Genomic DNA, 16,917 nt, shown 5'->3' with positions numbered 1-16,917 from the left:
CTGTGGTCTCTGAGGAAGAGTAGTTAATATTAGTTAATTATTTTTATTATTAGTTAATATTAGTTAATTAGTTAATATTCTAGTTAATATTAATTAATCAGTCCTTCCTCTCCTACTCTCCTTCAAACAACCCACCTGTATTCTTTGTCTAACATTTGGCTTTCATAGTTTGGGACTTCATCAATCACAGTGTCTCTTGAATTCTCCATCTATATCCATTGGCTTCTTTCCTTTTATCCACAGATATGTACAAATCTTCCATATCCTAAAAGACCCATCCTCTCTCAATTCTACCACTTCCTAGTGGTTGCATATCATCTCCATTCTCCATTTACTCCAAGTTTCTTGAATATTCATTCAAGAATATATTCATCCAAGAATACACCATCTATATTGGCTATCTATACTTCTTGACTACTCTCAATACTTGCAGTATGACTTCTATCTTTAGCATTCTAATAAAAGTACCTGACCTATACATATAATTTATGTACAAAATCTATTTTGCTAACTTTAAAGTTATCTCATATCCTGCTTCTTACATTGACTATCTATGTGGTCTTGGACAAGTCACCTCAATTCCCTACATCTCGGTTTCCTCATTTGTAACATGAAGGAGTTGACCACAGAGGTCTTTTTAATTTTATATAACTATAATCCTGTATCTTCAAAACAACTCCATCAAGTAATTATGAAAGATAGCATCATTCACATTTGACTGAAACTCAGGGGAGTATCTAGTATTTTCTGAACCATACCAAATTGATACTGATCTCTGAAAGGTCACTACTAACCTTTTAATGACTAAATCTAATGGCCTTTTCTCAAGTCTTCAACCTCCTTGACATCCTTGAAACATCTTGCATTTTCACTATTACAAACTCCATGATATTCTTTCTTCCTTTGGCTTCTGACACCCTAATACCCTGTTTCACTGTTTTCCCTAATTTTTGTTTTGTTTTGTTTTACTGATTCCTCTTCCCTCTATTGGCTCTATCCTCAGTCCTCCTTTTTTCCCCTTAATCCTCTTTTTCTCAGTGATCTCATGCACTCCCAAAGTTTAGGATCAGCATGCACGTATCATAATGAGAATTCTAGGATAGAATCACATATTCTATATGAGGTCTTTTGGCTAGGCAGTTGTTAAATAACTTGCCCAGGATTACATAGGTAGTAACTGTTCATTGTCTGAGGTGATGTTTGAATTCAGATTCTCCTGACTCCAAGGCCAGTGCTCTATCTACTGTGGCACCTAGCTGCCCCTAATATATTTAATTGATTGATCGATATACAGGTTTTTATTTTTCCAAATATATGCAAGGATATTGCATCACAATAGTCACATATAGTGTGATAGGAATAAAGATGATGGGAAAATAGTCTAGTTTAAAGTTTATAGTCATGTTGAAAGTTCTGATTGAGAATCATTGTCAGTTAGTGATTGTAGCTTCTTGGCCTAGATATTTCTAGAGATTCTCACATCTACACTATCCATCCTGCAAATTCTTCAGAGCACCAGATTTAATTCAATTAAGTCATTATTTTAAGTACTTACTATTTAATGCAAGGACTGAGCTAAGCGCTAGGGATACAGACACAAAAATTAAACAGTCCCTCAATTGGTCATCTCCATCTAAGATCACCTAAGATCATTCATTAGCCCCTCAAACTCACCTTGAGCTGACCTAAGTTAGATTTAACCATCTCTCTATACACATGCTCTTTCTGATTTTCCCAATTGTTACACTGATACTGCCATTCTCCCTATTTTTTAATTTGGGAATCATTTTTAGACTCTTTACTCTTCTTCCTCACATACATCCAGTCAATAAGTCTTATCAAATTCTATACCCCTGACAGTGAAAAATAAATGTAGAGCTATAATGCCAAATCAATTTGTGGGCCCAAGTAATGTTTTTGATAATACAATGAATCTTCATTAGTTAGAACTAGTTTGGGATGTAATAGAAAAACTACTATTAATTAGTAAAAATTCTGAATTATATTTTAAAAGAAAGGTTTTTTTGACACTGGCTGTAATAAAAGTGTTACTTGAGGTCCTTAAGATACCTTCTTTAATTAATGTGATTTATAATTATATAATATTTTATATCAGTGTATGTTTGTTGCATTAAATATGGAGTAGTTATTCAGTAAATGTGAAACTTAATTCTTGAAGGTATTCTTACATATTTTAAGTTTTATATTTCATTGAGAAGATTGAAGTCACTTAATATGAACTTCTTCAGATTCTCTGAGTATTAAAGATTCAAATTTGGAAACTTTCTATATGAAGATGGTAATTGAAATGAATAAATATACATTGCAAAAGATCCTCAGGGCATCTCCACTTAAAGTTCTCAAGATCTTTCTGACTTTGGGAGACTCTATGGTGTGCCCTAACAGAGAAGGTATTATGCTTTATGAGCAAAGGAGAATTGAATTAGCTCAGAATTAAGGAAAGTGTGAGAATTGAGATAACCAATTGGATTCCATCTCATGACCACTGACTCCATCTTGTGTTCCCACATGTATTATTCTCCATCTTGTATTTCTGCAAATCCTTCATGGGAAAATAGATGTTATGTCATTTATTATTTCATAAAATGCAGGTGGATTCAATTAATCAACATCTGCCTATTCTGGGAAATGAAAGATCTTGAAGCTCAGTTACCATCTCCCACATTGATTGAAATCCATTTTCTCCATCCCAACTCAAAAAATCCTTCAATTTCCTGAAATTAGAGATCAGATTACCTAATTTTGTAAACTGGTTTCTATCCCATTAATTGTTGGCTTTTAATTCATGAAAAATCTATTTCTCTCTGTATTTGGGGTGCAGTGCCAAAATGAGGAGGCCTGGTCCCAATATTTTATATAACTTGGAAGCATTGCTTAATAAATCAATATGCTCAGAAACTTGAATCTTTGTTTCCTCAGTTATTTCAAATTTTACTGGTCATACTCCAGCAATTTTACTCCAGCAGTTTCCTCCACAAATGGTCTAAACCTATTATCTGGCCAATTACATCTTCCACTGTAAATAAATTAATTAAAGTTCTGACTTATCAGTCAGTCTTTTATGAGTTTGCTTAGGGTGTCTGAAATAATACCTCAGATCTCGATCCTTCTATCCCATTCTTGAGCCAAAACAATTGAGAAGTCAGTGGATGTGAGCTTAAAATTGAAGGTCAAACCTTCTTGCATTCTTTGTTTGCAGTCTTTCATACCTGAAAGTGATGGACATCACAACATATTGTATAGCTTCTTTAAGCTGGCTGTTGGGAAAAAAACAAAGTTAAAATTAATCATATAATACAATATCCTAACATTCAAAATTTTATTTCACATTTCCTCTAATTTGTATTGGATTTTTTATCCAAAAGAGGAATTGTGAAGAGAAAAGTAATTAGAGGAAATATTTATGACCTAAGGCCCACAGTATTTTCTCTGTTTCCGACACATAATAAATTTTTGTTATAAGGAATTCATGTCAATAATGCAGATATTTCCATCCTTCTTTGCCTTAGCAGACATCTTTTTGAGTTGTTGTAGTCAAAATCCTCATGACCAAGGTCCAAATTTCTGTTGAAAATCTCTCAAGAAAATCATCAGAATAAAGTTTTGAAAAGGTAAATGTTAAAAACTATCCTTGCATATATTTGGAAAAATAAAAACCTGTATATCAATCAATCAATTAAAAATATTAGGGGCAGCTAGGTGCCACAGTAGATACAGCACTGGCCTTGGAGTCAGGAGAATCTGAATTCAAATATTACCTCAGACAATGAACAGTTACTACCTATGTAATCCTGGGCAAGTTATTTAACCACAACTGACTTGCCAAAAGACCTCATGCAGGTTTAAATTTTGTCTTTAGCTCATACTGTAACCCTGGACAAGATTCTGAAATTCTCAAAGTCCCTGGAAATTATTTAAGATTATATATTGCAGAAGAATTGCCAGTTGACATTGGTAGAGGAGTTCCCTAAATACACAAAACTACAGGTCTGGAGCAAATGATAGACAAAACAATATTTGTTGGATAAACAAAGGTGCTTTACAAATAGTAAAGCTTAATACTGAATTACTATAAAACTAACTTTTCTTGTTTCAAGATTTCTACTCTTATAATTGGAATCAAATCTATTTTTGAGTAAGCATATTTGGGCTAGCATACGTAGGAACATTCCACTTTCCAGACAATGTTCTTTCCCTCCTGCCTTCAATTTGAGATTATCTTGGTCATCTATTGCAATCCTTAAACTAATATTTGCAAAATGAAAACCAAAAAAACAAACAACAAAATCATAGTAATATGCCATTATCTAATGCAGAGGATGAAGAAGTATAAAAATTCTATGAAAAACTTAGTAAATTTTAAATTAAATTGACACTGATATTCAGAGACTGCAAATAAAATAGGTTAAAATGCTGAAAAACACATTAGAAAAATATAGATCAAGAGTATGAATTTAAACTTATATACTATGAATAATTTCTTCAAGGAAAGAATCAAAAAGTACTGGACATGAGAAACCCCAAATAACATTAAAACATCAGACCGATTATATTTTGTAGGTAAAAAAATGACTTATTATGGTTATGGTGGTCAGACCACTGACCTACAAAAATCAAAACTGAAGCAAATTAGAGAAATTAAAATAAGAAAAAAATATGATGTTCAGATAAAATGACTCTATTCTCACTGATTTATTTATTGATTAAGATTCTGAGAAGATGGAGGAGTAGATTAGAAAACTTTCAGCTCTCCAAATTTCATACACACACACACACACACACACACCCCAGACCATCACTTCAGCAGGAGAAATAAACTTGGGTTAAAGAAGTGTCCTCCTAAAATAATTTGAAAAGGCTCCAAAACCTTCAGGGGTAGAGGTTTGGCTTGAGTAAAGTGTGAACATCTCCAGCTCAACAAGCAACAAACCCTGGAGGCAGCTGGTTAGAAAGACAGCCTCAGCCTTATACATTTTCATCTTGCAGACAGTGTGGGGGCCTGATGGACAAATAGAAGATTAAAGGACCTTCCACTGTCAAGAGATGTCAAGCACATCCTGAGCTGTGGCTGTAGAAAGAAAGAACTAATACACACTTGATGAATGTAGTCATGAGGGTGGGGATCCTTTTAGTTGTGGACACTTACAGGAGAACAGAGTTCTTGGTTTCAGTTCTAGGGCAGAGAGAACAGCTGTAGTTTGCAGCCACTGGAGGAGCTACAAGGAGCAAGATCATTTGCCAGACAATGTAACTGGGACTGTAATTGTGGCTTAGGAGTAGAGAGGGGAGGCCCAGTTTGAATCCCAAGAGAGATCTCAGAAAATAACAGTAGAAGGACCCGAGACTTGAGACATCATTTCCCCATACCTTGAGACTACAACTTGATTACACAAAAAGTTGCTAAAAAAGTGAAAAATAGAGACACTACACTATGTATCAGCAATATCATTCAATATTGTTTTTTTTATCTTTTAAAATATCTATCCAGTATAAAATATCTGACCATTAAATTTACCTGCCAAAACAAACAAAGGAACTATATGAACAGAAACATAAAATGCTTTTTATACAAATGAACTCAGAACTAAATAATTGAAGTAATATTGACTACTCAGGGGAAGGTAAATCCAATATAATTTTTAAATGACAATTTTATATAACCAATCTATTTATTCAATAAATAAATAAAAATGAGTAAGCTAAGGGAAGGAACCCAACCATAGTTACTTTGAGGATAGAGAAGATCTGGGGTCATATTTAGAGGCAGATAATGAAGCTAAAAAACCCACTCCTTTTTCAATGAGAACTGTCAAATGACCTTAAGCTTTCTTGAAAGAACTTTAAAAGGGACTTTATCAATGACTATAGTAATCTAATGTTTGAAAAACCCAAAGACCCCAGCTTTTGGGATAAGAATTCACTATTTGATAAAATTTCTGGGAAAATTGGAAATTAGTATGGCATAAACTAAGCATTGACCCACACCTAACACTGTATACCAAGATAAGATCAAAATGGGTTCATGATTTAGATATAAAGAATGATATTATAAGCAAATAGAAAAATAAAGAATAGTTTACCCCTCAAATTTGTGGAGAAGGAAGGAATTTCTGAGCAAAGAAGAACTGGAATTCCTTATTGATAATTTTGATTATATTCAGTTAAAAAGTTTTTGAACAAACAAAAGCAATGCAGATAAGATTAGAAGGGAAGCAATAAGCTGGGGAAATTTTTTACATTCAAGGGTTCTGATAAAGGCCTCATTTCTAAAATTTAGAGAAAATTGATTCAAATATATAAGAATTCAAGCCATTTTCCAATTGATTAATGGTCAAAGGATATGAACAGACAATTTTCAGATGAAGAAATTGAAACCATTTCTAGTCATATGAAAAAATGCTCTAAATCACTATTGATCAGAGAAATACAAATTAAGATAACTTTGATATACCACTATATACCTCTCAGATTGACTAAGATGACAGGAAAAGATAATGGTGAATGTTAAATGAGATGTGGGAAAACTGGGCCATTAATACCTTGGTGGAGTTGTGAACTGATCCAACCATTCTGGAGAACAATTTGGAATTATGCCCAAAAGGCTACCAAAAATGTGCATATACTTTAATCCAGCAGTGTTTCTACTGGATTTATATCCCAAAGAGATTTTAAAGGAAGGAAAGGAACCCATATGTACAAAAATGTTCGTGGCAGCCCTTTCTGTAGAGGCAAGAAATTGCAAACTGAGTGGATGCCCATCAGTCGGAGAATGACTGAATAAATTATGGCATATGAATGTTATAGAATATTATTGTTCTATAAGAAACAATCAGCAGAATGATTTCAAAGAGGCCTGGAGAGATTTACGTGAACTGATGCTAAATTAAATGGGCAGAACCAGGAGTACACAACAACAAGATTATGTGATGATCCGTTCTGATGCGGCTCTTTTCAACAATGAGATGATTGAGGCCAATTCTAATGATCTTGTGATGAAGAGAGCCATCTATACCCAGAGAGATGACTGTAGGAATCGAGTATGGATCACAACATAGGATTTTCACTCTTTTTGTTATTTGATTGCATTTTGTTTTCTTTCTCATTTTTTTCCTTTTTGATCTGATTTTTCTTGTGCAACAAGATAATTGTATAAATATTTATACATATATTGGATTTAACTTTTTTTTTTTTACCATGTTTAACACATATTGAAATACTTGCTATTTGGGGAAGGGATGAGGGGAAGGAGGGGAAAATTTGGAAGACAAGTTTTTGCAAGGGTCAATGTAAAATTATCCTACATATGTTTTGAAAATAAAAAGTTTTAATAAAAAAATCATAAAGCAAAAAGGGGGCTTTAAAAATCAATTAAGAGAAATCAAGGAAAATTGGAAAAAATAAGAGCAATTCAAGAAAATCAAAAAAATTATGAAAAGAAAGTCAACTAACTTCAAAAGCTTAAGGAATAAATTACCTTGAAAACTAGAATTGGGCAAAAGAAAGCTAATAGCATTCTAAAACACCAAGAAATCACAGAACAAAATCAAAAGAATGAAAAAATAGAAGAGAAAGTGAAACATCTCATCTGAAAAGCAATCAATCTGGAGAACAGATTGAGGAGAAATAACAGAAGAATAACTGGACTACCTGAAAATTATGCTAAAAAAAACCTGATTCGATATTATAAGAAATTATCAAGGAAAATTATCCTGAAATTCTAGAACAGGAAAGCAAAGTAGGAATAGAAAAAAATATCTGTTGTTCACTATCTGAAAGAGCTCCCCAGAGAAAAATTTACAGGAATATCTTAGTCAAGTTTCAAAGGTCCCAGGTTAAGGAGAAATATTGGAAGCAACAAGGAAAAAAAAGGCAATTTAAATATCATGATCTACAATAAGGATCAGATAAGACGTAACAATTACTATGGTGAAGTCCTATAGATCTTGAAATACTATATTTTATAGAGCAAAAGAGCTGGAGTTATAACCAAGGTTAACTTACCCCCCCAAAATTAAGTACACTCCTGAATGGGAAAAAAAAGTAGTTATTTAACAAACTCAAAGACTTACAGATTTTTGTGACAAAATTCCCAGAACTTAAAAAAAATTCAGCATACAATAGCCAAGAAAAATATAAAACAAACATGAAAGAATAATTAGAAGGGACATATTAATATCTGAAATATCAGTACTCTTGTAATTGTTATCATTATTTGGGTAGTTTGAAAGAAAGGTGTGGGCTAAGCTGAGTATGTTGGAGTGATTTTAAAACAAAACTGTGTAGGGAGAGATAAAAAGGAGAAATTATCTCATACAAATACAGTTTAATGTAGCTTAGAATGTGAATGGAACAAACTTACCCACAAAACAGAAATGAATAGCAGATTAAAAATTTGAATTTAACTATATGTTGCTCTCAGGAAACATCATAAAAAAGAGAAATAGACACAAAGATAAAATAAAGGACAGGAATAGAATTTATTATGTAAAAAAAAGCAGAGACAGTAATTATCAAAGTTAAAATTAAAATAAATTTAATCAAAAGTGAAAAATAGAGAAATTATTGTCAGCAATATCATTCAATATTGCTTTAGACCATTTAAACTACCTAGCCATTATAATATACCTGACCAAATATCTGCCAAAAACAAAGGAACTATATAAACAGAAACATAAAATGTTTTATACAAATGAACTCAAATCTAACTAATTGAAGTAATTTTTACCATTCAAGGATAGGTAAATCCAATATAATTTTTAAATAACAATTTTTACCTAACTAATCTATTTATTCAATGTCATCTCAATTAAATTACTAAAAATTATTTCACTGTCAGAGAAAATAATATAGTTCATTTAGAAGAACAAAAGATCAGAAATTCAAAGAAGCCAAGGGGAAAAGATGTAAGTAGATTAAGCAGTATTGAACCATGAACTGTATTATGAGATGAGAGCATTATTGAGGTACAAAAAAAATTTTTCAATTATTTTATATTAAAACTTTCTTGTAGTAGTAAAAAATCTATGTGGCCAAGAATAGAAGAAATGAAGAATTGGGAAGGAGGAATTTTTCTAGACAGTATCTCAGATAGGAGGTGATTGGGTTGGAATATTGTTGGTATAGAAAAACATGGAAAGACAAACTTATGAAGGAAAATAATGCCTACTTTTAGAGAAACTCATGTATGTGAGAATGTACATGTGTGTATATATATATATATATATATATATATATAGAGAGAGAGAGAGAGAGAGAGAGAGAGAGAGAGAGAGAGAGAGAGAGAAAGAGAATATCCATGCTTAGTTGTAGCCACTTTTAGGGTATTTGGAGGAGGGAGCAGAAAAAAATAAAAGTAAACAGTACACAGGAAAAAAAAAAAAAACCACTAAGGAAACAAAGAAAAGCTGGGCAGCTTTGAAAACAATGTGTAACATTTATTATATAAGTTTTCTTGACATGGAAATTTATTGTTTTATATTGAATACTGTTGTGTGGTCAGCTGTGTATATGGCAATATTTTCACCACCACCCCCATCTTGCATTTAAGTTTAAAATAAAAAAGTTTTACCAAAAAAAAAAAAATCCAACTATTGTTTTTGAAAAATGGGAAACAGATAGAGGAAAGGACATATCTTATGGCACAATAATATTCCATTATATAAAAATACAAAAATCTGTTAGGCCATTACCCAATTCGTGGTTACCTCCTTATTTTCCAGTTCTTTGCCACCACAAAAAGAGCTGCTGTAAATTTTTTTTTGGATATGTAATTTCTTTGAGGGTATAAGCATGGTACAGCTGAATCAAAGCTCCTTCACAGTTTAGTAACTTTTGGGCACAGTCTCAAATTGTTTTCCAGAATTGGTAAATCAATTCATAGCTTTATCAACAGAATACTTATGGTTTTTTCTTAAAGCCTCTCAACATTTGTCATTTTCTTCTTTTGTCATCTTTGCCAACTTGATAAGTGTGAAGTAGAACTTGAGTTGCTTTAATTTGCATTTTTTTTAATTATTATTAGTCATTTGGTCACTTTTAGACATTTTTTCATATAGTTAATTATTAGTCATATGTCACTTTTTCATGTAGTTGGTGACATCTTGTATTTCTTCCTTTGTAATTGTTCATAACCTTTGACCATTTGGGGAAATAGCACTTCTGACTTATAAATTTGCTTCAGTTCCTCATGTGTCTTGGGTATGAGAAAAAAAAAAAAAAAGGAGTCCATAGGAAAGATGTTACAAAGATAAAACTATCAGGATTTGATATCACATTGTATAGGGGAGGTAGAAAAATTGAGGATGACAGCTATGTTGTGAACCTGAATGATTAGGAAGATGGTGGTATCTTCAGCAGTGACAGGGAAGAGAGGAAAAGAGAATTTAGAAGGATAATTAAGTTCATTTTTGAAAATGATGAATTTAAGATACATATTGGATATCCAGTTTGAGCTTTCTAATAAACAGTTGGAGTTGTATACAGTCAACATACAAATTTGGGTTGGATAAGTAGATTTGAAAATCATTAACAGAGATGATTACTGAATCCATGGGAACTAGTGAGATTATCAAGTGAAATAGTAGAGAGAGAAGAAAGAGGTTTAATGGACTATCATGGATGCAGATGCAGCAAAGGGTTCTGAAAAGGATCAGTGAGTTAGGTAGGAGAAACGGGAGAGGATAGTGTTCTGAAAAACTAGAGAGAAGGGAATGTGAAAGAAGAGGGTGTGTTCAATTATATCAAAGGCTACAGAGAAGTGAAGGAGAGAATTGACAAAGTCTTTAACTTTGGCAACTAAGAGATCACTGATGACTTTGGAGAGAGCTATTTCAGATAAATGATAAAATTGAACAACTGTGGAGAATTTTTTTTAAAAAGAAAGTGGATGATTGCCTCCTCCCTCTCCCCTTTCATTCTTGAGTCTGCACAGAGATCTCTAATAACTCTTGTAAATAACCATTTTATTCTTATTTTTATGATTTTGTTTATAAACTACATAAAGCACTTGAATGATTAATCTGTGTCTGAATCATTCATATTCAGCATCATTTGAACCATTAGTCATTACAAAGAAAGATATATTTGAATTTTAAATAAAACTGGTGTAGGAAAAAACTAAAAATTAAAAAAATAAAATAGATGTATACATTGTAGACAGCTTTTTCAAGGATGAGAGAGATCTAAGATACTATCATCCATAGATGAATCAATTCAGAGTTCTTTAAGGATGTGAAAGATATGAGAATGTTTATAATTAGTATGAAAGCAGAGATGTGAAAGAATGGGGTCTGAAAATGGAAGCAATCAATTGGGGGAAGACAGAATAGAATGGGATCATTTGTGTATGTAGAAGGATTAGACTTGGCAAGGAGAAAAAGTAATCTTTTTTGTGAGTCACTGTGGGGAAGAAGAAAGAGAAACAACAAAGAAAGAGTGAAAGGATTTGAGGGAACTCTTTTGCTCTCTAGAATATCGTATTGCAAACCCTCCTTTAATGTAGAAGCTGTTGAATGTTGTTATCCTGCCTATGACTCTTATAATATTTTAATTATTTCCTTTTGGCTATTTGCAATATTTTCTCTTTGACCCGGCAGCACTGGAATTTGGCTATAATATTTTTGGGAGTTTACATTTTGAAATCTCTTTCAGGAGGTGATTGGTAGATTGTTGCCATTCCTATTTTGCCCGTTGGTTCTAGAATATCAGAAGGGTTTGGCTAGATAGCATGAATTTCTTGTGGAGCTAGTGAGCACAGATGTGTGACTTCTTCTGACTGAGTAGGAGTAAAGGAAAGCAGATGGTAAGGAGAATCTAAGGCTAAATAAAGAGCAATAAATGAGATAGGAAGGGATTGAAATTAATTAATAAAAAACAGAAAAGAGGGATTGTGGAAAACGAAGCCCTACTCAGGAAAGATGGCCTGGGAAAGTGGTAAGAAGTGAAAGAATTACAGGTCATGGTGAAGATGGCTATTCTGTTTTCTCACAAAATCATCACTCATTATCTTTATCTTGGATGATGTTGATAGCAAATTTCTTGATATCGATAGTTCCAGTTTTCCCTTTTCTAATCCTTTTTCACTGGAAGACTGATTAAGTAACTTCCCTTTACCCCCACTCTTAGAAAAGGAAATGAGAGTAATGCAAGAAAATCATTAAAAAAAAGATTTTAAAATATAAAAAAGATTGGTAAATGAAACAAACAGCAACAAAAAACAATGAAGAAAAGAATACCTTAAAAAATAGAATAGGCCAAGAGGCATAATCATTCAGTGAAGAGGATACCTTAGAAAAGCAGAATTGGCTAAATGGAAAATACAATAATTCACTGAAGAGAATTCATTGAAAAGCAATGTGGAACATCTCATATCTTTTTTTTTTTCCTTCATTTAGGCTGGATCTCCCTATTTTAACCAGGCTGGAAGTACAACAGTTATTCATGGGTCTTATCCCACTGCTGATCATCATAGCTTTGACCTGTTTCCAACTTAAGCCAGTTGACCCCTTTTTAGACAGCCTGATAGTACACACCATCCCCTCCTAGAAACTCACCATGCTGATGCCAAATTTGGTGAATTCTCCCAATACATTTTTTAAAAAATATCTGCATTAGTTTTATTTTTTTGTACTCAATATACTTTAGCCCTTATAATGCTCAGGACTCAGGAATTTGAGTCATCCACCAGGCTCAGCCTCCTCAGTAGGCATAAATTACAGGTGTGTGCCCAACTGTGGCTTCACCATAAGATTCACTTATAGAACTTTACTCCATTCTTTATAACCTAGTTGTTTAAAAGAAAATTCTTCATTTGGGCTTTTCACTTAATTAATGAGGCAAATTAATGAATTTAAAGAGAATTTAAAGGAGTTTATCATATCTATGTTAAGGGGGCAACATGTTGACCATATACTGGCTGATCCCTGAAGATCAGCAATACCTTCAAGGAAGGGATAGTTTTTAATGTTTAACTTTCAGACAATCTAAATAAATTCATTTCAGCAAAAGAGGCTGAGCCCTTGCATCTCAGTTCTTCCCCAAAGGGCAGAAGAATGTGATAATTTGCAGGTAAGAGTGACAAAATTCAGAAGCAACAGGTTTGGTGTCTTCTTCCACCCCAACACTGATTAATAATCAGAGATGGGGATATAGGTTACTGAGTTATCATAACTTCCAATATACTTACCTTTGCTCAATATAGTCTTCCTCCTCAAACTCTTCAATGAAGGACATTTTACTTGCAAAGACCAAAATATTTGAAAACAGAATTAGAAATATACTATACAACAATAATCTAAATGTTTTGTTTTAATCATTTTATAATTACCAAAACTACAAAGTCTGTCCAAAAAAGGCTCAATATTAATATCTAAATATCATTAGTACAGTTTTTGGGGTCATCATGAAGTGTGTGGGACAGTGACCCTCACCCAAATTAAAATCAGAGACTATCAAGTTAAAAAGCAAAAAAGGATTTATTACTATCTTATGAGAAAGGACAACTCCCAATAGACAAGATGTCAGTAGAAGAGTACAAAGTGCAAACTGCAAAACACAAGATTATATAGACTCTAACAGGAAACCCCCACCCCCACCACTTTTGACCTTTTCTCCTTTTGGCTGGGAAGTTCTAATATACCCAGAGACTAAATATATATCCCAGAAACAAAGAACAGCACACTTTTTTTTTTAAACCATCTTAGGTACTTAAATGTTAATGAAAAGATGTGGGGAGTGGGGGGGAAGAAATGTTTAGGATAATCAAACACTTGCAACTTTTAGTTATAGCTCAACTTGTTATTGCAAAATCTCAAATCACAATTAGGGCATAGGTAAAGGCCACATTTTTATGAGAAGTCTTCACTAGGTTTATCCCATTCAATCCCTCCTCTCTATTTATTAACCTTTGAAGACCTCTCACACTATTCTTGATACATTTTCTCAAACATTTCATTCTCAGTCTTTAATTCCTCTGGACCTGGTTTGTCCTTTTTCTCTCCTGGGGTCCATCCTTGTGCTTTTAATAGTCCAAGTCTAACTGGACTCCCCCCCTCCAGGTTGTTCAATCTTTACCACCCTGACTAATGATGTCTGACTACCCTTGTACTTTGTACACTATATCACTGTGGAAACAGTATAAACTGGATCACACAGGGGAGACAGACAGGGGTTAGTAGGACTCCACTTAAAAGTTATCAACAGGACCCAAAGAACCTGTTTCTACCAGTTGCCTCCAGACCAAGACCATCAAAAGGTATTCAATGGCAAGAGATGAGGTTTGGAATGGGACATGGGCCAATTTTTGGATGTCTTTGGCAATTTCCTTCAATACTAATCCACTATCATCAATTTTCACACAGCAAGTGGATATTTAATTTCCCAAAACTCCACCTTTTTCAGCCAACAAGTAGTCTAATACTAGTCAATGCTGGAGTAGTGTTTCTCTAGTCTAAGTGGTCTGATCCGTTAACAAATCCAGGGCCTTTCTTTGGTTACTAATTATTTCTACCATGGCCTGGAGTTTAAGGAGCCTATTCAGCATTCAGATTGGGGTTCTGTACCACTAACTCCCCCTTGTTGAATCTATCACCCCAATCATTTGTGTCCCTAGTAATTAGAGTAGATAATCTACTATATCACATCTGCATCATAAATAAAGATGCCTATCAGGAAAGTCAGCAACTACAGAAATGCTAAAATGCATCTAGCAACAGATAGATGACTAGGCCAAATTCTTACTTACCCACTTATTTAGGATATAATGACCACATATTTTCAGACAGGAAGCTACAAGATGGTATACACTTGAATTATGCTCATAGCTTCTACTGACTATTTGCCCTTATTATAGAAATTTGCTATAAGAGGAAAAAAGCAGGTTTTTCCTCTCAGGAATAATTAGGTGAGTTCTTATTCAAAGGAACACCAATGGGAAACTGAGTCAGAAGGATCCCATCTTAAGTGGAAGTTGTCATTGTCCTCCTAACTCTTGCCCAGATACTAACTTCCACCTTTAATAATTCGGGATCACATTCCTTGTAGAGGAAAGTGTATAGCTTGATGGCATATTTCTTTCAGGTGATGGATTACTGACTTGATGATCCATTCCAGGGGTCCTCAAACTATGGCCTGCGGGCCAGATGCAGCAGCTGAGGACATTTATCCCCCTCACCCAGGGCTATGAAGTTTCTTTATTTAAAGGCCCACAAAACAAAGTTTTTGTTTTTACTATAGCCCAGCCCTCCAACAGTCTGAGGAACAGTGAACTGGCCCCCTATTTAAAAAGTTTGAGGACCCCTGCATTAGACAATCATAATTCAAAATGCCAAATAATACGTTACAGTTCCAAGAGATTTTATCTCAAATAGCAAGACTCATTAATCAAAGCTTCATGTGAATTTAACTCTCAAGGATCACACATCCTAAATAAGTGTTAACTATGACTTTACACTGATAACAGTAAGAGATTCATCCTAGAAAGTTCACAGGTGATCTTCATATCTAAATAGAAGAGTTTTACAAAGACAGACTACTGTTCTCAAAATCTCTCTAAACAATGGGAACAGCTTTAAGATGATTCAATACAACCAATTATAACTCATATGGAGTATAGAATATACTGTTCTAATTTCACATTAAAGAACCCTATCAGAATTAACATTAATAATTTCTTCATCCAAAAAAAATGTTAATTCAACTTCCTCCAATTGAGAGTCCCTATAAACATTTCCAGAAATATAAATAACAGTTACAACACCAATATTATTAAAATTCTTCTAAGCACAATTAATCTCTCCTCCCAACAAAACATTCCTAATTGCCCTGGTGCAGAGTCAATTTTAGAGGTTATAAATTGTCCTTAACAATTCATTCTTGAGGTTCCTCCACAGCTCCTTTAACCCTGGTGTTCTCAGCCTCCAGACTGCTGTCTCAATCATCTGTAACATCAGGTCAAGTCCTTTTCATTCTGCTTCTTCCAAGATTTGGAAGTGCAAATTCCAAAGGTGTTGCTGGGCCAGCAATCCTTGCTTCCTAAAGGCTGACAGTGATGAGGACATTGCCAGTATATAATTCTTTAAAAACTTATCCTTTGTTTCAAAAGAGGGTCTTTCCATATTTAACATATATAGGACTGCTTACCATCTAGGGGAGAGGGTGGAGGGAGAGAGGGGAAAAATCGGAACAGAAGTGAGTTCAAGGGATAATGCTATAAAAAATTACCCTGGCATGGGTTCTGTCAATAAAAAGTTATTATAATAATAAAAAAGAGAGAGTCTTTCCCTTTCTCCTCCAAAATAAAATAAATTAATCTCACATAGGGAAAATCCCAGATCAATCTGAGGACAGTTCTTTTTCTTAAATAAAGCCACAAACAAACATTTGGTCCAAGGCAATTTAGTATCTAACATCAATTTTAGTAACCCATTTCTTAAGAATCTGATACATTCTTTCCATTTTCCCTGATGAGGGCTGATGCCAGACATATGGAATTGCCACTCAATACTCAATTTGCAATCCCTCCCCATTATTTCTTATAAAACCTTAGAAGTAAAATATGTTCTATTATCAGAATCATTAGTTTCTACCAATCCATAAATTTGTTCCAGTGTTATTTCACTAACCCTTCTTAAGGCAGCAGAGCTCAGAGGAAAGCTTCCACTCATCCTATCAAATAGTTCACTATAATTAGTAAATACCTCAGTTCTCCCACTGGTGTCATTTCAGTAAAACCTAACTTGAATATTCTGGAGCCAGGGACACCTTCTCAATACCTTCTTATTTATCTTTAGACATATAACACTTCTTTCAGCTACAATTTGTTTTGCAATCATACATATCCCTACACGCCCAATTTTCTTGCTTTTATTTCTTTGTTAAAGGGAGAAAGCAAGTCAAACC

The 16,917-nt window shown here is 33.6% G+C and overlaps 1 protein-coding gene across 2 annotated transcripts in view; it reads right to left on the bottom strand.

Annotated features, from left to right (window-relative positions):
• LOC100929397 (phosphatidylinositol 3,4,5-trisphosphate 3-phosphatase TPTE2-like) overlaps window positions 1-16,917 on the bottom strand; it is a 74,374-nt gene that overhangs the window by 43,919 nt on the left and 13,538 nt on the right. For both annotated transcript variants that reach the window (XM_031961971.1, XM_031961972.1), the window contains exons 4-5: window positions 13,205-13,255; window positions 3,231-3,278 (exon numbers count right to left, since the gene is read on the bottom strand). In XM_031961971.1, the coding sequence (XP_031817831.1) occupies window positions 3,231-3,278; window positions 13,205-13,255 (99 nt within the window). The remainder of the gene's footprint in view (window positions 1-3,230; window positions 3,279-13,204; window positions 13,256-16,917) is intronic.

The sequence above is a fragment of the Sarcophilus harrisii genome, chromosome 3 (assembly GCF_902635505.1).
Source record: "Sarcophilus harrisii chromosome 3, mSarHar1.11, whole genome shotgun sequence".
In the NCBI taxonomy this organism is placed as follows: Eukaryota; Metazoa; Chordata; class Mammalia; order Dasyuromorphia; family Dasyuridae; genus Sarcophilus; species Sarcophilus harrisii.
This window is presented reverse-complemented; position numbering and strand designations above follow the sequence as displayed.